The following is a 23,878-nucleotide window of genomic DNA, read 5'->3' on the forward strand; positions in this document are numbered from 1 at the left end:
GTCACCTTGACCATCACACAGTGTACCCCATGTTTTAAGTACTTAAATAGTGAGTTCTTAAAGCTTATACAAAGCTTTTGGTGAGGTAATAATGAATACTGTAATAATATGTTACGTTATAAATAAATTGTGTGAAAGTTAGAATTTTTGCATTATTAATCATAGCATCCAGCTCTATATATTTTTTTAATTTCATAACTTCGACAAAGGACAGGTACTTCAGCTTGTCTGACAGAAAAGGAAAGTTACAGCCAAACACTTAAAACTTTCACATCGCAACAAGCTAGTATTACAAATGATCTTACTTTTCAAAGAAAAAGTTAATCATCTGATAATAATCTTTTGCACATTTTTTTGTGCTCTTTACAAAAGTGTGTTTCTTATGTCAAAATAAATATTTTAGTGTTAGTTTTTGACACAAATTCTTGGAAACAAACAATAAGGTCTGCAATGTCTGGCATTATTTAATATCATATTTAAATATGTTAAAAAAATCAAGGCTTTCCTTAGGGTATACAGCATTAAAATATTATAATTTTTAGGGCATGTAATTTTTTATATTACCTGAATAACTTAAATGTTTTTAGCTTAGAATGGACTTGAAGAATTAGTATTTTCAAAATTCTTCTCTCTCATTCATCTATTCCAGAAGAAGTTTTACTACAAGAAAAATTACTCACAATAAAAATATAGTTTATTACCTCCAAAAGCCTAGCTTTCTCAATGACAGGACGTTCAGAAAAAAGATTTAGGAACTGCTCTATCTTGACATAGAGCTGCTGTTTGGCTGAGTCTCGAAGTTCAATAAGTGACTGAAGTTCATCCTATAAAAAGAATAAAAAATCACAACTGCAACAACTAACTATATTGCTGTTATTATTTTATTAATTTTCAAAGCAAGTAAAAAAACAAGCTTTTTGTTGAAAACTATTTAAATGTTTATGAAGAGTTTATATCAGATTACTGACATTTTTACTTAAATTAATTGTCAGTTATGAATCAACTTTACACCAGTCACAGTTGAAAGAAGATTCCGCATTTAACTTTATGAATACAACTTAACAACCAAATAAAAGTTTTGAAAAAAGAATACTAAAATGTTATATTTTGTAGCTTCTTGGTAAATTTTTGGATATTCCTATCATATACAATTATTATTCTACTTTATAAAATCATAAACAATGTTCATTAATCTCCATTTTCATCTCAAAATTATAATGATTTTCTTTTCAAGCTTTATTAACAATTAATATCTCCTTCTGTAAACAAGTTATAAGTTCAGATTTCCTGGAACAATATTATTTTATAGTATAGTAGCAACAAATCATAAATGCAATTTCCAAAATATTGCTGCTTCCTGAAATTTACAACATTTTTTTACATATAGAAATACCTAAAAGGCTTCTTATAAGCAAGAATATCAGATATTTTTGTCTAAAGACCATCACAAATTATCAATGTGATAAACAAACCTTATTTTTGCAGAACTTTATGTTTTGCTGACACGAGTTGAAATTTTTATGAGCTTTTGATACTGCTTCTTGTATACTCTGATTATGATCTAGCACTGGACCTTCCTGTAATTTTAAGACTGTGGTAATGCAAAGCTCAATAATGTCTGGTTTGTCTTTGTCATATGTCAACTGATGACGTAAAAACTTCACTTGTTTTGTCTTTTCCTGGATCTTTGAAATCTATCAAAAAAAAATGATAATTTTTTACTTTAAAAAAACCATTACTCTTTCAACATCATCTTCTCTATTAACATACGTGACCCAATAATACATTCTGTAAAAGCATACTGAAAACATATGAACAGATCCTTTCAAAAATTAATCAATCAAACTGAAATAAATTTATTAATCTCACACTCTTTCATTCATCTCTTCCAACATACACACACACACACACACACATTTAGAAACAAATTATTTATTAGATTGAAAACAGTCCTTAAAGAATTCTTTTGATAAATTAGTTGCAATCAATCCCCAATTGAAATCCTAATGTTCTTCACTCATTCCTTAAAACAAATATATATTAATAAATCATTTACACAGTTTAAAATCAACTTTACATTTTATTGCATTTATTTAAAGTAACATTGTTCCTAATCTATTTAAACTTACAAACCTTCATAGACATGTCATCTTTAACCATTTTGTCTAGTTCATTTTTCACTGCCTGTTAAGAAAAATGTATATACAAGTTCAATTCTTTTAAATCCTTTCAAAAAACTACATGTAACAGAAATAAAACAAAAAAATACAAGAAATACTGCATGAAACAACAAAAACGTCCCAGTCCCTAAATGTCAAATCTGATTTAAATTTAAATGATACTTTTTAAAAATGAAATCTAACAATGCTTAACTGTATTATTATTATACTTAAAATACAACAGCAATAAGTAAAACCCTCTATTTCAAGTTAATTTCTAGCCACTTTGCCCATATTTTATGTTATTACTTGATCCTTGTCAGATATTTACTTTTAACATTTCTATTCTAATACCTTTCAAACAATGATTGGATTTTGTTTTTATTTCCTCAAACAGACTGACCAAGTAGAAGAATCACCACCAAATATCTGTCTACACAGCGCTAGAAAATATTTTCATTTTCATTTCAATAAAGAGAGCTTGATTGTCAAGTCTTTTAGAAAAATAATATATAAAATTATTTTTTTCATTCTTCCTAGTCAAAAGCCCAAGATTTTGTGTCTTGAGAGCTCAAAAAGTGCTCACTATAAATCAAAATTCTAATAATTGTTAAAAATTTCAGAAAACTCAGTTCTTATTTATTAGAAAACATTGAAAAAAACTAACATTTGTTATCTTTAGTAATTTTTAAAGTTTGAAATATCAACAAATATGTTAAAATATTACATTTTAAAAAGGTTTTACTTAATGTTTTGGAAAAGAAACATAAGATAATTGAAAAATTACTAAGCCTAAGATATCACAGTATCCCAGAAAGTGCAGTTTCAAAAATGAATAGATACTTGGGGTACAAAATACAGCTGATCTGGATGTCATAAATTTGGAGATTATTGTTGTATCAGAGCTCAGACTCTTTACTGGCTTCCAATACAGCGAAGAGACTATATTTGGTGCTTGAAATTGAACAGGTTTAATCCATTATGATTAAGATTTTCTAGTGGTAAACACATTTGTTGTTAGATAGGATTAAAATGTTTAAATATTACATATTTACAAAAAAAAGTAAAGTATAACCTTTTCACCATAATTATGTTTAAGCTAAAACTATTTGGTAACATATCCTACATTGATTGTTTTAGGTATTAATGACTGTTTACAAGGTGAAATTTCCTAAAATGTTTCAGATTTTTTTTTTAAAACTTTAATTATACTGCTATAATTTTAGTGGAGACAAAAATTCCCAAGGTGAATCTGAAGTAACGATTCTATACTTCTCAACTTTATGAAAAAAATATCAAATGAAAATTTGCTTTCAGAATTATATCTTGAACCAAAAACAATCATGTGCAAAACTTACTCAAAATATTGCTGAACTTGTATAAAAACAAAAATAATAGAGAACTATGGTTCCTTTAGAATTTAAAGTAAGAGTACTGACATACAATAAAAACACTAAGAACAGATAAATTTTTCCTTCATATTATAGAAATGCTTCACAAGTAATTGTAATTTAAAAGTAAGTTGTAAACAAGCTTGGGAACCTAAACATTAAAAAAGTCTTAATTTTTATTTAAACATATGAAATGTCCCCCCCACAAAAATAAAAAGGGTATTAAACATATAATAACTTATTGATCATATCAGTATTGATCTAAATTACATGGTAACAATGTTTATACAAATTTATTTTCGAACTAAATTGAAATTCAAAAAGATCTTTTGGTCTTACAAAGATTTAGATCTTTCAATCATCTTTATATTACCCCATTTCTATTTGGAGTTTTAAACATTATTCCTATAAAAAATTTTTATATAACTTATTATATGACTCAAAAATTGATGGTGCCACAACAATATACCATCCAGTCTATACACTCCAAGTGAAGGGTCATCCATACATACAATGGAGATAACAAGTGGACTGAATTTATGGACAACCCAAAAGAATAGTGTTATAGTGTTTGAAACATGTTTCTGAACCATACACAAAAGAGCTCAACCACCAAATTCCTAAAAACTGGAATAGTACTAGATGTACTTCTGCAGGGTCTCCAAAAGTGCTCAGTTTCAAGAGTAAATAAAACCACACACAATTAAGAGTAATAAATATTTTTATTTCTTGCTTTTGAAGTTCATAAGCCATGATGAGCTGTAGAATACAGTATGCATAATTCTTCTCGTGATTCCTGGCATGCGCACGTTGTATTGACGTCACGATGGTAGAAATTGCAATGTTAAGCATCCTTTATCTGATGTCACTTTAGTGTCGACTAACAGACAACAGACTATTGTATAGTGATGAAAGTGGTTAAAACAGGTGACCCCTTCAGGCAGCCTATGGGCCCCTTTTGGAAAAATAATATAAGGAGGAAATATGGGCTTCCTCAAGTGGAGACCTAACTTCACCTAAAATATAGTTTAGAAAAAAACTTGTTTATGTATACTAGTCATATTTACAATTTACCAGGGAAGAAAAAAGTTTTGTTTTCACAACCTACTTTTGAAATTTTCTTAGTCTCTCATAACATCTTGTAATGATAACCTGTAATCAACTAAGCTTTTATTCATCTACTGAATTATCATATATTCTTATACTCAAGCCACTCTCCCTCTGGTCAAATGACCAAGTCTTAGTGAATTTGTATAGAGTGAAATCCTCACACAACACTATTAAAACTCTTGTTACTCCCATAACTTCTGTATTCTGTTATATGATTTCTTCCACAAGACTGTTGTTCAGTTTAACTGGTGTAAAGAGAAAGTCTTGAAAATTTTTGGAAATGTTTGTTTCACAATTAGCTGTCCACAGTTCAAGATACTTATTTTTTCATGTGGACTACCAATATCCTATATAGTAGGACTACAACTTCGTTCAGTTCATTTGCTATAATCTTATAATCTCTATGACCAAAAATCCCCAACTAAACTCGCTTCACATACTGGTCTGCAAGATGTAGTTCTAAAATGCAAACCATTGAGAAGTGATTTAAGATGGTGCAAATCACTACCTGATACATTCAGATACACCAAACTGAGAATATTCTTCTCCAAATTCAGGATTTAGATAAAAACTTATTACAGATAAGACCTGGAGATGAAAAGCAAATTTTATAGGGTTGTGAGAGTTTTGTATGCCAACCCTTAAAAGCCTCCCATAATTATATAATGAAAAGTGTGGGTAAAAGTTTGAAAAAAGAACAAAATCTTTATTACAATAAATAAATGGAAAATATAGTGTGTGTGTGTACCTATACAGACAAAATGACAGTCTATTATACCTGTCATTGGTACCTGATGATGACAAAACCTTGTCGAAACGTTGTACATTTGCTGTTATATTAAAGTTTTTCTTCATTACCCATTCAAGCCGTCTCCAGCCATTATTAGTCTCAAAGAGGGTTCCTCGTCATCGAATACTAAAGCTGTGTTTAGCTCCACAGTTTTCTTTCCCTCAGGATTAATCTCTGTAGAACTAAAGCAATATGTTATTGAAATGAGTCTTCACTTGACAATCTCTTAGTAGAAATTGGCTCAAGAAAACATGCCTGAATTCAATAGGTAAGCTAACCTTCTTTGTCCAGTCAACAGTGTCACCCCTTTGTTCCCTCACAACATTAGTTGCCTGTTACATTAGTGAATGTCATAAACAGCCAGAATAGATGCTAGGTATTACTGTAATATCCTCTCAGTTAGAGAGACATCACCTACTATAGAGAACAGAGAAACAAAGCAACTACAAGAAGTTAATTTTAATGATTTTCTGGACCACACTGTCACCATTACAGTATGGAAATTAAATAACTGAAAAAATTTAAAAACATCTTATATCACTAAAACAAGTATAAAACAAATGATATATCTATATATCACATTAACAAGGAAAAAATTTATTCACTGAATGGACAGCTGATGTAAACCTATGGCCATAATTAATTGTGATTATAATGTTTTTATCTGAGAGGGTTTTTAAGAGTAATAAAGTTTATTAACTTTAAAAAAGTTGTTTGAAAATGCATAGTATTTATATATATCACAAACATCAAAAGAATCATTATTATTAAAAACTAATATAAAATACATGATTTTCAATCCTAATTAATTGTTAATTAATAGTCAGATTTTAAATGCTAGCTAGAAAAAAATAAGAATATTCTAATTAAACGTTAAAAATACCTTAAATACAAGTAATTATATAGCAATTTGAAACACAAAGACCTTTTTAGATTGCATTTAATAAAACAATGTGATGTAAAAATAATTGTGTCTGAATAACTTAGGTTTTCTTATTAAAAATAAAATGTATGAAACTATTTCTTATTTTGAAATTACAAGAGATACTATGGACAATATATCAAAATAATTAAGAAGAGCCAAAATATGGTTAAAAGAAAAGAAATACTGAAATTTTTCACTGAGTTAAGTCATCATTATCAGGCATCTGATAACACTGACTAATGATTTGAAATTTGCTAAGATCATTTTAATTGTACAGTTCAGTCTATACAGGCTAACGGACTCTGAACCATGAACAAGACACAAAGGAAATGATTAGGTTCCCACAAGGGGAAACTGGATTAAACAGAATAAAGTCAACCCAGAAATAAAGTTCAATTCTCAGAAGCTGTCCAGAAAATAACCCAGTGGGTACAGATGGGGGAAATGAGAGAGAGAAGATATAAAGGAGAACAGTGGACATGCATAAGAAGGTGGTCAAACCTATGAAATAATTGCCTTGAGAATGGAGAGAGAAAAATGACACTCAGATTTAGCATAAATAGTTATGAGTAATGTAATAAAGTCAGTTATTTGTTAAGTCTAATCATGGCAGTTGTCTGACTTATGTGATCATCTAAAATAATGACATGCTGCCATAAATTCATACAGCTACATCACATACACACAAAAACTATGAACATTACTGCAACAAACAACAACTGATTTTGCATCATAGATGGTGCTCTTGGAAATTCCACAGTTGTCACAACAAAAGAGGAAAAAAATTATATGAAAATGTTCTTTTCCTTAATATATTTTTTTTATTTTGATGCAGACTTCTTGATTAAAATTTATTTCAGTTTTAAAAACTTTTTATTAACAGGAAAATGACAATTTTTATCTCTAAGTGTTATATAAAATTATAAAACTAAACTTTTGGAATGATACATAATTCATTCAATTTTTATGCAATGACTACATTCAACACTATGATCAAAGATAGTGGTTCTCTGATGTAGCATTGTAAATTTTCTCAATCTTTTATTACAAAATGATTTTACAAGGAAACAGCTTTAAGCATAGTAAAATTTGGTCAAATTTCAGGTCCTTAGCTTTTTCTTTAAAAAAAAACAACTTAATAATCTTTAAATATTTTCTCAGATTTGATCAAATAATATTGATTTAAAAGATCAAAAATTAAAAATAGCTTCCTATAATCTTTATTTCATCATGACAACAAAATGGCATTGTGTAACATACTTAAAAAAAGGGGGGGGGTGCTACAAGAATTGTCAGTAAAATGACTATTTGAAAAAATAAAACATACTATATCAACTGAATGAATTATCCCAAGTTTACATTATCTGTATCACTGCCATAAAATGGAATATAGCCACTTTAAGTAAATAGTCAGTCAGATAAACATATTCTTAGAGCCTAATCACATATTCAATTATGATGTGCTTTAAAAATCTAATTAATGGTTAACCACAGAATACTGGTATTAAGATAAATTATTTATGGAAATAAGAGAAAAAGTATTCTCAATTCTCATCAAACTTTGAAAAACTGAAATCTTGGGTTTAAAACATGAAAGATGAGGATGTTGCATAAAGGAAAAAGAAAAAGCTGACTTAGAAAATTAATGAATGGGAAAAAAAACCCACCAGATGAAATCAGAAATTAGAAAAAATAATGCATTGTTGGAGATACAAGACTCTTTAGTTTAAGAGTTATTATTTAGTTTATTTGGTGATTTAATATTTAATTTACATTTCATTACAACAGAGTTAAAAGTAATTATTTTAAAGGTGATAGTTATGACTAGTTTGTTTGCGTAACTCAGGAAGAGTCGTACGTTGTGTATGTGGTTCAACTGTTGTAGTATTGTTGATGCTAAGTTACTCAAACCTTCAGTATTATTATCCTTACCTTAAGTGAGTATTGTTACGATGTGGCATCACTCATGTAATTTATAGAAATTTTGAGGTCTCAGTGAACAACGGAAAAATATAGCCGACCAAGCGAGACCAAATAAAAGTAAAGTTCAGTCAGAAAAAAGTTAGAAGACGTGAAGTTAGCTGACGTGCGAGTGATTAGCCATAACGGGCGATATTTTAAAGTGAGTTTCACAGTTTAATGGAGATAAGGAGAATAATTTGTCTTGTCAAAAAGGTGTTCTAAAGTAATTAATCCCATCTGTGTGGACTTTGACAAAAAGGAGACAATTATTTAAAGTTCGAGATCCAACTGTGGAAATCCACAGAGTAACATAAGTGAATCTATCACGGATTGTACAGTAAGAAACAAAGTAGAGAAAAATAGTTTAGATTGTCAATTGGATTCTAAAGTAACTGAATCAGCCTGAGTTGACTTTTGACAAGAAAAGATAATTATTTTGAGATTTAGATACAACAATGATATCCTATGGTGTAAAGAATTTTGTACATACATTTGACTTGTTTTGAATATATTATTGGATTATGTGCTGTCCCTTTATTGTTCGAATTTATCGCCAACAAGTCACAGACACCTACTGTAAAAGAATCCCAACCTACATCCTTAAAATCCTGATATGCATTAAGCCCACATCAGCAGCAGTGCACTGGAAAATAACATCCCAGCCGCAGTGAAAGGATTAATAAAATAGCCTAGCTAATTCACTGTTTAAAATAATTATAGCTTCAGAAAACCATATTCATTTAATATCAAGCACAAGTATTATATTTTTTCCCATTACCATCGAGAAATCCCTGATGAAGGAAGGATTACACTAATTCAAAATTCATGTGAATGTCTAAGCAAGGAAAATTTAAAAGCCTTCATTCTGTTAGAATTTTACCATAAATTAATAGCCCTTAAGGTTAAACCAATAATCTTTTTTAATGAAGTGTTCTCAAGTGTAAATTTAAAGTACATTAAAGAATAATAAGGTATGTTTTGAATAAACAATATATATATACGTATGTATATATGTATGAGCATATACAAACAAATAAAAACACAATGTGGTAGAAATAAATTTCATTCTTTTACTCTACCTGAAACCTTCCTTTTTCAAGAGCAAGATCTCTGAGCAATTTTTCCTTCTCAACTTTTAGTCTACTAATTTCATCAAGAACATAACCTCCATCACCACCACCTCTGAACTGATTCCCACTCCTATGGTAGGAATAACCAGTTCCATAGTTTGTGCACAAATCATCATCAAGAGAGGAAGAATGGGACAAATCACTCAAAGTGCTTGAAATTTGGGTTTGTGTACTAGTTAATGTATTAATTCCAGTACTGGGGGGTGTTTCCAAAGACAGTCGATGCCCAGATGCATAGCGTTTTCCCCCTCGTCCACTTATACAATATCTCTGATCCGTTTTCTTGCCCAACACAGGCCTATCAATTAAAAATTACACATTATATATATACCATGTAAAGTTTCACATTATTCACTAGCTCTGTAATACAGAATAAATCAATTTTTGATGAAGAATGCTCCTTAAAACTTACAGTAACATATTTTTTGCTTAAATGCAACACCTGAAAAATGTTCTTTTTACAACATCCTTAAAATTAACTTTTTCATTTCCATCCAATTAGTACACACAATATCTTTAGTTATATTTTTTCTATGTACAAAATAACTGAGATACTTTGAAATTCGAAATTCATAGACAAATTAAATAATTACTACAGCAATACCTTCCAGATTTCTTAAAATGGTGTCACTGGTGTCACAGTAAAAATTATTAATTTTGTTGATAAACTCTCTCTACATAAATTAACACACACATGTATGTATATCTATGTATACAATATTTATAATAACCATGGAATGGTGAGGGAAAGGTAAGAAATGCAAATACTATGGAAATGCCACCCTTTTATCATGTCAAAAAAAGAAACACCAGATTAAAGTCACATGCTGATATTTGACACTGACTCATTGTGATCTTACCAATCAGAAAGTATCACAAAAGTGTAAAGCCTATAAAAGCTGTTATATTGTTTGCTGATTTTCAAACAAACCTATTCAGGGGCTACTTGCACTAGCCATACCTGATTTTGTGACAGGCTAGAGCAGTGTTTCTCAGCTGGATTTGACAGACGACCCCTGTGTCTGTACTTTGGTTGTCGGTGAACCCCATTATCTTGATAAGGATGAAAAACGTTTGTCATAGTTCATAACAGAGGTGATATGTGCACCTCTCAGACTAAAACAAGTTGACTTGGTGCATACAGCATGTTACCCTCTTGAAACCTGCTCATGACCCACTGTTTAAGAAACACTGGGCTGGAGGAAAGACAGCAACTCAACACCATTCACTTCAAACTCATGCACATGAACAACATGTTAAAATACCCCTACGATTGAGCATGTTTAGTGTCTGATTTTGATTCCATGACTGCATTTCAAGCATCCTTACCACCAGGCTCCTATATAAAGTACTAACAGTCATAGAATTCCCAGTAGCAGTAGTGTGATTCCAATCAGGTTTCCAGGAAAAAAATATTACATGACAAACATGTGGAACTCAAAGTTTTGGCTTCAAGCTTACTCCACACAAAATTTTTTTGGCAAGACTCCATGTTTCAATACAAACTGTATGCTTGACTCTGAAAAAGTGTAAATGGAACTGGCACTGTTAATCATAGAAGTGTTCAAGGTAGAAAACTAAAACTCTCCAAAGTGATGATAAGTATCACAGTGTACGTTCTTTAGGAGCCATACAACAGTCGAGCACATATCCTAAGAACAACCTTGCTGTTAATATACGTGTGAACGTTACTTGCAAACAGTGAGACACACATTAGCACAAAGCAGTTTCAATGCAAGTATGCTGTCAAAATGTAACCAACCAAAAAGTTACAGACCACTGAAAATGAAATAAGCAAAGCTGCAGACATGTACTTTTTACTGATGAATCCAAGTTATAATTGTTCAGCAACAATCAATGAGAGTTTGTTTGACAACAGAGAGGATAACGGTATCATCGTCAATGCACAACATCTATAGTAAAGCATGATAGAGGATTAGTACAAGTTTGGGAATTCATCTCAGCCAATGGTGTCAGTGACCTACACAAAATTCATAGTAGCCTGCAGACAAGTACAGGCATATTCTGATATACATCATTCACTTAGGAACATAACTCATTGGGTGGAAATTCACGATAAGTCTGTTCTTGCGGCTTTTTGGGCTTATCAAAAACTGACAAAGCCAGAGAGCAAAACAAACAATTTGGTTGATTTGTGGGAAGTATTACAGAACATTTGGAAAATATTCTACCATCGTACAATGATAAAACCAGGCCCATCAAGATAAGTAGGGACTAAAAAGTACAGCCTTTAGTAGGTAAAAAGTAGTGATAATTTAGAGCAGGAAATAACATAGAAGCATTAGTTACTATACTAGATGAGCAAGAACTAGCAGAAAGTGTGCTGCTGCTGGATTTGTTTCCATTATTCTTTAGGGCAGTTTTCACTGACTATAACTAAACTTTAACTTAGCCAGTTCTTTGTCTTTCTCCATATGCAAGAGTTGCTGTTTGCCACTATTATCACAAGCTACTGTCTTTTTGCAATGATTTATACCAACACAAAAGATCATGGCTATTATTGTCTACGTAGGTTAAATACTGATGCTGGAATGGTGTTTTTCTGTGTGGCATTTTAGTTTTTCACATTACCCTGCAAATATAAAACTTGTTGAAGAGGCTGTCTCAAGCACTAGTGCCATGGACACATAAATTACACAAACAGTACAATAACAATCTCATGTATCTTAGATTAGCATATATGTCTATTAAAATGATTGAAGTCTAATTATTTCAGGATATTATGACTAACAGACATGCACACACTCACACATGGAAATCAAACAACATGCAGCTAAAGCTTATGTAAACAGTAACCATGACAAGAAGTGCAATTTAACAAAAGGTGGTGCACTTACTTCCACTTGAGCACTCAAAATTCATTAAGCTAGCTAAAGCTTATGTAAACAGTAACCATGAGAAGAAGTGCAATTTAACAAAAGGTGGTGCACTTACTTCCACTTGAACACTCAAAATTCATTAAGCTAAAAGAACATTTTATTATCCTTCAGTTATTCTTTATTGGGATAGAGGTTATGTTCACTCTAAAGTCAATTTGCAGAGAAGACAACTTGCTCACCTCGCAAAATAAATATCTATCTCTGATGTCACCAAGAAACTAAAACTCATACAAACCATCAGATTCTGAAACACTTTGTATTTTAAGTTAATTATGTGGGCAGTTAGACTATACTCACAATATGAGAAAATGTGTTTTTGTTTTTGCGACAAGCTTTGTATTTCATGTTGTAGTGAAAAAATTAGGGTGCACTGGGAGGCCAGAAAAACTCTACAGCAACATGAAAATAAGGAGTAATGCTCTTTGAAAGCAAAGGGGCTCACACATAAAATACTAGTGAATTGTACAACTTGTTTTTCTTTTGTATTATCTGCAGTAATGTTTCCCATCATTAGTAACTTCACCTGAGTGCCATTACTTGTTGTTTGTGACTCCTGTATGTGTATCACTTGCGTGTTTCCATAATTATTTTTATTACTGTTTATATACACATACATACACACACACACACACACGTAAATATATTACATAAAAATCATAATTGTTTAAATTTTTGTCTAAGTTTTTGTTGCTAAAATCACTTTATAAAACATTTTTGGAAAACTTTCCTTTGTTACATTTTAAAACTGACTAATATGTCTGTTCTGTGAAATCCAAATGAAAAACATTAATAACTAAAACCAAGTTATGTACAATTTTTATCCATAAACTCACCTGCCAGATAAAGAACTATCTTCTACATTTTTGCTACTAATAATAGTGCCATCTCTCTCAACTTGGACTGCATAACCTTTTTTAACCAATTCTTGACCAATATTTAACCCATTAACAGAACCATTAATAACCCAGCAACAAACAATTTTTTCTCCTGGTGGAGGACGTAGATGGGCATGGACAACATGGCCATCCGTCACTTGGCTCAAAAACTTTTTTCCCTTTGCCATGTAAAAATAAGAAAGAACATGATGTTATACATTCAGATAAAAACATGTGATTAATATAATTTCAAGTTCTATAAGATATAAGCCAAGGTACTTAAACTATTGAAACTTCATGTGGTACGCATCATCAAAAAGGCCTTTATCAAACATACAAAACAGAGTAACATTCGATATGAAGGCTTTACACAAATATGTTTGAATAAAGAAAAAAAAACATTAAACTTGGATTGACAAGAAAAACAAGCTAACTTCTAATAGTACAGAATGGTACAATTTTCATTTGCCATTGCAACGTTTATAGGATTTGCAATAAATAAAAAACCTAAAAGTTTACAGCAGCTAGTAGCAGTCTACATTTTATACACAACAAAAATATAGTATACAGTCTTTCCATCTTGTATGCAATTTTTAAGAAGCACAGGTATTATTATTTATGTCAAAATATTTGGCCTTGCCTCAATTTTGAATGTGCGACCACAGTTACTGACTCTTTACTTAAACAACTTACTAATTTTGAAACTGCTGAACACTTTCCACTTTAATTAGTACATTAAACTGAATATATTAATCATATTATAATACAATTTATATACCCTTTCTAAAACTTGAGTGCTCATATAACAGATTTTTGTTACCATTACGTAAATAGAAACAGCATCCTAAAGATAACAATAGTTTTTGCTCACCAGGCTAAAATGACTACTGACAAACAAAAATCACATAAACTACATGGCTGAGTGTATTATATTAAAAGTTTTGAATATGCAAATCAGCAAGTCATGTGACAACCAAAGCCTAAATAAAGTTATGGCAGAAAGGCATCTATGAGAACTACATTTTGATATTGGTTGGTGCTTTGTAGGTACAGCTGGGTGATTAATATTTTGTTAAATGATTAATCCATTATATTCAAAAAATTGATTATTCTCACAAGACTGATCTACCTGTTTTTATAATGTTTTGGTTTTTTTTAAAGACATACTTGAAATACACTGATTTTAATATGATGGGCATCTTCATGTACAACAATTTAGTGGTCATCAATTAATTCAAGTTAGCTGATTACTTTTATGAGTCATTAAATTAACAGATTAAGCTGAACAAAATTTGACTTAATCTAAAATAATAATAATGAGGAACCATATTTACAATATTTTGATTACTTAGATAATCAAATTCATCAAAAATAGTAGTAATTGGAAACACTAACTTCAATTAGTTGATTATAGTACTAAACAATTAATTCTTTCTGTAAAATAAATTTGAAGTGTACAGTGTTTTATTCAAAATTTAATTAAACAACTTTATCATCAATATATTTCAATAAACTTGGCAAGAAATTTAGTTTATAATAAATATTTGTATATCATCTAAGATTTAACTTAAAAGAAGTGTATTAAAAAATACAAACCTTCATTTCTGTGTCACTTAACATATCCAAACTCAATTTTTCCACTTCAGAATATTCTAACTTTTAAAGTAGGCTTCTCACAAGAATGAACCCAAAATTTGAACTTCTTATTTTCTTGATTTGCTGAGATATCAATAACTTTGTCAAAACCACTAGAGAAGCCTCTCCACTCTCTCTATGACTTTTGAAATTGTTTACTAATCATTTTTACATAGCTGATAGATATGTTTATAAACAACAGAATGAGCGTATTCTCCTCTAGGTAAATCTTACAATAAGCTGCGAGTTGATAAGAATTGCTTGGTTTACGTTGATCAAATTTGGTGCTCCAAACAGTAACAGAATTTTTTCAACCTATTTATAGCTTATATGGAAAGCCAAGTAAATTATAGTAGTCTTGGAAAATTATATTTAAGTGATTGATATATTTTTTTTGTTCCAAGATGCATATTTGAATGCCACAAAGATTTTTAGATGCCCAAGTTTCTGAGACTCAATGAAATTTAGGGGAAAATGTCAAATATTTTTACTTGGATGCAAACAGCTCAAGTATGCAATGAGTGCTACAAATTTCAATTATTTATATATATATATATATATATATATACTATTTATTGTTATATATTTTCAAACCAAAGTAACTAAAACATAAAAATCATAAACTTTTCAGCTGAGCTTAACAAAACTTCAGTAAAATAATACACCTAAAACAGCTAATTGTAATTTATTTTTTGGATGCAAGGGTTACTAAAAAAAATTTAACATAACTGCTCTTAAACAAATAGGATAAAGCAGCACTGTCAGAAGAATATCTTTTAAAAACTTCACTGTTTGTTCAATTTAAAATATTATCATAATTAAAACATAATCACTCCTGTTGCACATGTATTTAAGAGCAAGTTGTTGAGCTATTTCAAAATAACAAAATATTAATGCCGTCAGTTTTCAAGGTTCATGATGAGCATATTCTAAATGAAAAGCTGTTTGTGAACAGAATCAGCAAAATATTTCTTAAATCATTCTGGTAAAAAAAAATTGACATAACATTCCCTACACAAAATGTATATCTTCTCTTTACTGTTTTGCAAACTGTAACATTAGGTTTAATAATTCCTTTTTTATGGAGTTTGAGTAGGTTATATAAAAACAAATTTGCAGCCTCACTACATTGTTACAGTATGTCACCACATCGAATCATGCTCTATCTAATAACCATGCATCTTAACAATAGCCCTATAGCCTAGGTTCCACTAGAAAAAGCTTCATCTTAAAGTTTGTTATGTCTAAAGTACACTATTGCTCCTTGCATGTTTTCCATTATCCATCTAATGTGAGAAGACAAGTTTCTCAACACCTGTTTCAACTGTTCTATCATACAGAAATCCATAGGCCCTGCATTCAGTGACTTGACTGGTATGTCTTTGTGTGGAATAGTATGAATATCCATTTTGTTCTCCAACTGATTGAGATATGCAAAAATTGTGGAAGCAACTTGAGTATATATATGACTTGTGCTGCTTTTCCAAATGGAAATACTTTTGCTTGGGAAATGTGAATGGCTTTTGTCACTGACTTTTATGTCTGTGAATTCTCACCTATTACAAAATATTGCACTTTGCTTACCATAGCTGGGATACAGCTTGTTGAAGGTTTATTTCTGTATGTCCTGTTCCTGGTGCCCAAAATTGATTGATATTCCTTTATTTTCCAATGTCATTAGTGCAAGAGATATCCCCATCTTGGAAATTCTAAAATTAACAATTTCCTACTTGAAATTGTACTTCTGATAGATACTCACCTCCTCACACAGTAAAGATATCTTCCTCATGTGTCTGCCTTAGAGATTTGCATGCCATTAGCCTTTAGGAAACTCCCATCTAATCTCACTAGATTTCTTGTGAATTACAAGAATGCATAATGACATTATTTAGCAGCAAAAGCCCTCAACCAACAGGAGGATGACATGCCTCCTTGCACGCTAACTCCTTTGCTTTTGCACTTGTGAATGTTCATTCTTTGATGAGACAAGGAATACTAAGGTGCACCAAAAGTGGATAGAAAGGATGGGAATGTGTGTGAAGAGGTGTCTATCAGAAATATAATTTAGGATAAGGGAAATGCTAATTTCTGAGAGGATACAGACCTCTTCACAGAGTTAAACTAAAATCTCACAAAATTTACCTATACAAGTTCTCTTCAGAAAAAGCTAAAAGGAAACTCATGGAGTGTAGCAGAGGCTCCATAAGAGCACACCTGTGGAAGACCAAAACTCAACTCTTCCAGGATATACTCTTTGCCCAGGAAAAAGGAAGGAAGAATCAAACAACCCCATATGCCACAAGGATTGGCAGAATAAGAACATGGCCATCCAAGTACTTGCACACAAGAACTCAGAGAGCCAATATGTGTAGTGTGGTTGGGGCACATTCAGACTGTACCTTGTGCTTTCCTCAACTCTAATGTCAAACACCAGCTACATATGAAGGGCATGGCTTATCAGTGCATGTTTTTTTCAACTCAACTGAACAGGTGATGTCCACAGGAGGAGGGCACATGTGTATAGTATGTGCTCACCTAGACTCTACTGAAAAGATATGCCATAGGAGGAGGGCACAGCATAGTGGTGTGTGCTTACCTGGACCCTATCAGGCTGCAGGAGGAGGAGGGCACATATCATGTAATGTATTTGCCTCAACTGTACTGAACAGTCACAGACTGCAGGAAAAGGACACAGTATTGTACTATGTGCTATTATAACAGTGTCACCACTGTCCCACTTCCCGTCGCTTGGCACCGTTGTTTTAATCCAAGCAGTCAGGTCCTAGTCGATGATGATTCTTCATGTTCCACCATCCCAGTGGCTAGGAACTAGTAAGTGACAAGTCTACTGTGCTTCACTCAAAGAGAAAAGGGGGATGAATTCATGGTGGGGAGACATGGAGAAAACACCTGGATCACCACTAGCCCTTAGCAACAAAGGTCTTTTACTGTAGACAGTACAATGGGTGACTGCATATTCCTATTTTGAAAAGCAACTAAGCTCAAGCCAGAGAAGCAGACAGAGCACTCCCTAGTATTGTTTTTTTTTCCCATGATAGTCCATGGAATAATGTACTGGCTGTATTAGAAAGTCGTCAGATAAATATACCATGAGGATACCTCAAGTGGTCTTGCTGGAACACCCCATCTCAAAGCATAATTTTTGGAAATAAATACACCATGGGAGGCATTACCAGCCACCTGGAAGAATCCAATAAGCAAATGATGTAAAAAAAAAAGAATAGTATTCACCAGTTTAGTTACAGTGGGTAGACTATAGAATGGCAGAGGCATGGAGTAACATTTGGGAAATGAGACAACCAGATGGTGAAGATAATGTGTGATGAAGGTGTAAAGAGTAGTCTATGTGCCCACTTGAAGAAACTCATCCAGTGGCTGTTGGAAATGAACAGTGAGAGAATGAGAGAGGTGGCAAATTTGATGGGAAGGATGGGGAACAGATTGTGAGCATCAAACACCAATGAAGAGTAGACTAAGCCTAGAATTAGTCAAACCCAATGTATAGAAAGAGAAATTTCCCTGGAGGAAGAGAAGTCCCAGGGAATGAATAGTCTGTAATGAGAACTTAAAAAGTGTGAGGTATGAGATAAGTATCAACAATTAGCACGAAAAAGACACAATAGTCTGTCCAAAAGACAATGACCATAGGTGAGAAGTAAGAGGAAATAAGGCTTGAGAGAATGTGGAATAGGTTACAAATTGCCAACAGCTTGAAAGGTTCTTGCATTAGGGCAAACAGAATGACATTAAGGTCTCAGTCAGGCATAGGAGTGGGGCATGGGATCTATAGAGAAGGAATGAATGAAAAAAGTGGAGACAACTGGGGAAGAAACACCCAGCAGTAACAAGAAAGGCAAAATGTTGTTGACAAGGCCACATGATAACCAGCAATGGTGGAGGCAGTTGATCCACAGTTAAACAGACAAGCAAAGAAAGAGGAGAGATTGCCAATGGTGGGACAGTCAGGAAGACAGTGACAACAGATGCGCAACAGGAATGAGAAAGGAAAATGACATGATACTGGAGGCCAATTCTATGGGTAAAGGATTGGACAATTCCAAACGTGAAGTAAGATGGACAAAATCCCTTGATGGAACATAGACATGTGAGGATGAAGCACAAAAGATGGCATAGTAACAGGGAAAGAGTCGGGTCGGGTTATCAGGTGACATAGAAGAGAGAATCAAGGTTGAGCCAGCCAGAGGGGTGCAACCAACATGACATGACAAGGAGAGTTATGAATCATGGTCAGAACACGAGTTAAAAGAAGGAGAGGTGGGTATGCATAAAGGAAAGGAGAGATCAGTTTTGGTTGAAAGCATAGACAGTCAGGGTCAAGGAAAAAAGAAGAAGCATGGAACTGAGAGGAGTAGCAAGGCATCAGTTAGTGGCATCCCCAAGACAGAGTCAAACCAAAGGAAACCTGGGCGAAGAGACTATTCTTTAGGCAAAACACAGTTTATCAGAAAGAGGTGGTCTGCAACCAGGTTCATCGTGCCCAGTACATGGCAGGTAATAAGATGAACTCATTCAGAAATGGCCCAATAAAGAAGGTAAAGGATTTGAAAGCAAAAGGTCCTGGATCAGGTATTCTCATGGTGGTTTATATAAGAAATAATTGTATGGTTGTCAGAATGGATCATAATGAAACAATCCACATGGAGGAGTAAGGACTGGGAGCATGTGCAAGTGCAATGATATGGAGAAAGAACTCATCCTGGGGTCCATGTGACCAATGCAAAAATGTTGTTCACAAATACTCCCCAACCAGAGAGGGAAGCCTCAGTGAAGAAGCGCAGGCAGATCTGGTTTGGGTGGAGATAAGGGAACACTGGTGGTGATATTGGATCAGTTCAGCCACCAACACAGATCCTTGAGTAGAGGAAGGGACAGGTCAACACTTCAGGTTAAAGGTTCAAGTGAGTGGTTCCACTGGCCACTCAAGGACCACTGAAGGAGACACATGTGCATACTACCAAGAGAGATAAGTGATTGCAGTGAAGTCATGGTTCCCAAAAGTGAAAAACCTCTCATATAGTATGAGTAGGATAGGCACAAATCCTGGTGACTAGTAGTTCCACAGCTTACAAGTGGATGAAAGAAGATTGATCACAGCTCAGGTGAATAAAATATTGAGTGGGAGTGAGGAAATTTTTGGAAGCATTGATGACCATTGCCTCCTTAAGACACTGAAGATAGATGGGATCAGATGGAGGAGAAAAGAAGATTAGATTAGGGAAGAGAACTGGAGAAAATGTCCATGGGTAAGAAGTATAGTAACACCTCTGTGTACAGATATTTGTGACCACAGTTAAACAAACCACAAAAAATGGGTTCCCACAGGATCCGACTCAACTTAGTAGTCACCAACAAATCTGATGCCAGGAAGAAGAGGTAGAAGAGAGTTGAAGATGGGAAACAGGGACTAGGTTGAGATACAGTGGTGTAGGGTTGGGTTTGAGACAGTTTGGAAGAAACGGAGGAAAGCAAGAATTGAGGATGGACAGCTCCTACCTGTGATTCAATCAAATCAGGAATACCCCAAAAACTTCAAGGTAAAGATCTCATAGAAAAGAAGAAAGAAATCGACCATGGAAAAGGTATGTATCCCTACCTAACAATTCCCAGTAAGAAAGAGCCAAGTGAGCAGGAAATGGAAGAACAAATAGAATGAACTATACAGAAGAAAAGGGAATGAGGATCATTTGCAAAATCCTTTGGGGCAAAGAGAAGTGCTTCAGATTTAAGATGTATAGAGAAAAGCTAAAGAATTATGGTACAAAGGATCAAATGAAAACAAGAGTATAGGACACTGGAGGGTGAAACCTCAAGAAATGGAATTCAAAATGGCTGAAATTCTGGAAATAATAATCAGCTAAGCAAAGAGGGTAGGGCATGAGGTTGCAGAAAAGAAGTTGGTTAAGGAAGGAATCAGCTTGAATGCCAATATCAGGAAGAAGTAAAATGAAAAGGGTTACGATTAATAAGTAGGGAATGAAGAAAATCATATGACACAGAGGAAAGAGAAAGAATGTTACACACCTATAAAATTATGACCTGATAATGTGAGAAAGCTTGAGGGCTTTCTTTAACAGGGAGAGAAGTTCCTAAGCATAATCAGCAAGAGAAAACAAGCACTGAAATTCATCCTCCTTATTCTCCCCTCAAAACTATGGGAAGGAACACTTGAAGAAAGGACTGGAGCTGAAAGTTAGGGCTGCATATTACCCTATGCACAATGGCCGTCAAGTCATTCTCAATCAATGCATCTGCATAACCCATAGTTGATACATTACCTGTGTGAGGAGAAATTGTTCACTCACATAAGTAGTAGTACATGTTAAAAGCAGCTTGTGAGTTCATAGTTTGTAGAAATAAGAAGGAAATTAAGTTCCTTAAACTTCTAAGTCTCATTAAGTTGAAAAAGAAAATACATCTGATGTGTTCAGTACCAAAGCAAAGAATGAAGATTCAAAGTGCAAAAGCATAGAAGGAATTACTGTGCAAGGAAGTGTGTTGCCCTCCCATTGGTAGAGGGCTTTTGCTGCATAAAAACATCATTATGCAGTAGCACAATTCAGAAGAAATCTTGTGAGATTAGGTGGGAGTTGTCTAAAAGTTGGTGGCATGCAAATCTCCAAGGCAGATGCACAGGGAAGATAACTTAACTGTGTGAAAAGGTGTGTATCGTTTAAACATATTATAATGGTGCCTGGGATGGATGGGTTATTATATGAGGGGAGATGAAGATCTCTAAAATTATTTTCTCTTGAAAAAAGAAGAGTTAGAGGGTATCTGATTGAGGTATTTAAGATTGTAAGGGAATTGAACATGTTGATGCATCATCTTTTTTCATACTTAACAGCAGGAATAGTAGAACTAGGTAGGAGACAGCTTCAGCTAAGACAGTTTTATTTTTCTAACAGAGCGGTTTGCCTCTAGAATGGGTTGCCTTCCGATGTTGCGGAGGTAGTAAATTTAAATGAGTTTAAGAGAAAGCTTGATAACTATATTAATGATAATAGCTGGCTTTAAGATTTTAATTTTTTATCTATTTGATAGTTTTAGTTTAGAGAATAGGACAGCCGAGATGGACCAATAGTTCCCTTGTTGTCTCTAAACATTATGTTATGATCTAAATGTATCAAAATTTTGCATAGTAAAGGGCTGCTACATACCCTTCCTACAAGCAATCAATCAATCAATATTTGGTGGTATCACAGTACCTATGAATAGAAATGCATGATTAACTTAAATAATCAATTACCAATGAGTATTGATTACACTGATTACTGCCATGTAAAATATCAATAAATCAAAATTATGATTAAATCAATTAATGTCAAAAAAATTATCAACTAATCAAAGTAATCATTTTGGAATATTATTGTTTACAACTATTCTAACTATCCAAGCAACTGAAATATTATGATACCTCATTATTATTTTTGAATAATTCAAGTTCGTTAAGCTTAAACTTATAAGAATGAAGTTGGTTATTTGACCAACCTTGAAACTGTGAAACTATACACACTATAACTCCCAATTTACTTTGACGATCTTCACAAAATTTGACAAGCTTTTAGCAAGCATTAATAGGTTGTTGTACACAAAAACATATTTTATAATAAAGTATCATTAAGTATGGCAGTACTTAATATTAGAGATCATGATAAAACACAATGGCAGCCATAAAAGTTGCCTGTTTAAAACCACTTTAAAATGTCTGAATATTAACAATGACTATTTCACAGTATTGACTGAGCCAAACTAAAGCTTATTGTACTTATGAAGTAGTTCAACAAATTTCAATCTCAAAGTAAGCAAGTGACTTTTACAGACAAGTGTACTAAAAAAGTGATGAGCCTTATCTCTCAAATTCTTTCACAGAGTTCTTCCATCTGGAGTCCTAATAATTCCTTTCTTCTACCAAAAGAGATACTTGTATATATATAAAATAGACGATGTGCTACTTTGGGCATATAATTAGATTTTAGGGTAGGTGAGTAATAAAATCAAATCGGGTATACGCATGCCCAATGCTTGGTATTGCTGGTGCACAAAGATATAGCTAATAAAAATAAAACAAACAAGTATAATAAAAAAGTATTGAAACAAAAAAGTCAAGACTGCAAAAACTAAATTACTTAAAATTTAAAAATGTTATCCCCACTTTGGTTCAGATTAATGTAATTACAGTGATTTGTCAAAGTAGGGATAAAATTTAAAAAATGTTAAGTAACTCAGTATTGTAGTTTTGACTTTCTTGTTTCAATACTTTTTGTAGCATTAAACTTTGTATATTACTATAGCTAGCTAGTATATATATCGATCCCTACTTGCTTTTGTAGAATTTAAATATTTTTTATTATCCTTGTTTCTACTAGATCTGTGAACTTCCAAAGCCTTTACAAAGTCAGTCTGAGTGAAAGGTGGTTGTCAAGCTATGAGTTTGTTTGTTTTAGAGCAAAGCCACAGTGGGCTATCTGCTGTGTCCACTGCAGGGAATGAAACCCCATATTTTAGCATTGTAAGTCCATAAACTTACCACTCTCCCACCAGAGAAACATTAGGCTAAGAATGAAAATACTTTTTTCCTCTTACAGTTTTCATATTTCATTTGCATAACCTCAAGAGCCTCCTAAATGAATAGCAAAAGTTTTTATCAGCAACACTTTATATTTTTATCTATTCTTTTCTCTACCCTAACTCTAACTATACCGAAGTCAATGTACAGTGAAAAGTTAGAAAATATGAAATAATATGAATAATACAATTTGTTCCTCTGAGTATTGATCAGAAAGTTCCAAGTCCCCTATCTTAACAGTTTAACTGTTAATATTTTCACATCTGCTTTCTTTAAATTTTACAGTTTTATTGCTGTACTTTATACCCACTGAAGCAATAATTCTCACTTCAGTAATAATCACAACAAGAGCACATTAATGTTTTCCATACAGGTAACATAAACAGCGGATGA

General features: G+C 32.7%; 1 protein-coding gene across 1 annotated transcript in view; it reads right to left on the reverse strand.

Annotated features, from left to right (window-relative positions):
* LOC106466735 (serine/threonine-protein kinase 31-like) overlaps positions 1-23,878 on the reverse strand; it is an 89,363-nt gene that overhangs the window by 25,339 nt on the left and 40,146 nt on the right. Inside the window, exons 10-14 of the mRNA XM_013927038.2 lie at positions 13,201-13,421; positions 9,417-9,765; positions 2,134-2,184; positions 1,473-1,694; positions 702-824 (exon numbers count right to left, since the gene is read on the reverse strand). Of these exons, the coding sequence (XP_013782492.2) occupies positions 702-824; positions 1,473-1,694; positions 2,134-2,184; positions 9,417-9,765; positions 13,201-13,421 (966 nt within the window). The remainder of the gene's footprint in view (positions 1-701; positions 825-1,472; positions 1,695-2,133; positions 2,185-9,416; positions 9,766-13,200; positions 13,422-23,878) is intronic.

This window comes from Limulus polyphemus, unplaced genomic scaffold (genome assembly GCF_000517525.1).
Source record: "Limulus polyphemus unplaced genomic scaffold, Limulus_polyphemus-2.1.2 Scaffold2365, whole genome shotgun sequence".
NCBI lineage: Eukaryota > Metazoa > Arthropoda > Merostomata > Xiphosura > Limulidae > Limulus > Limulus polyphemus.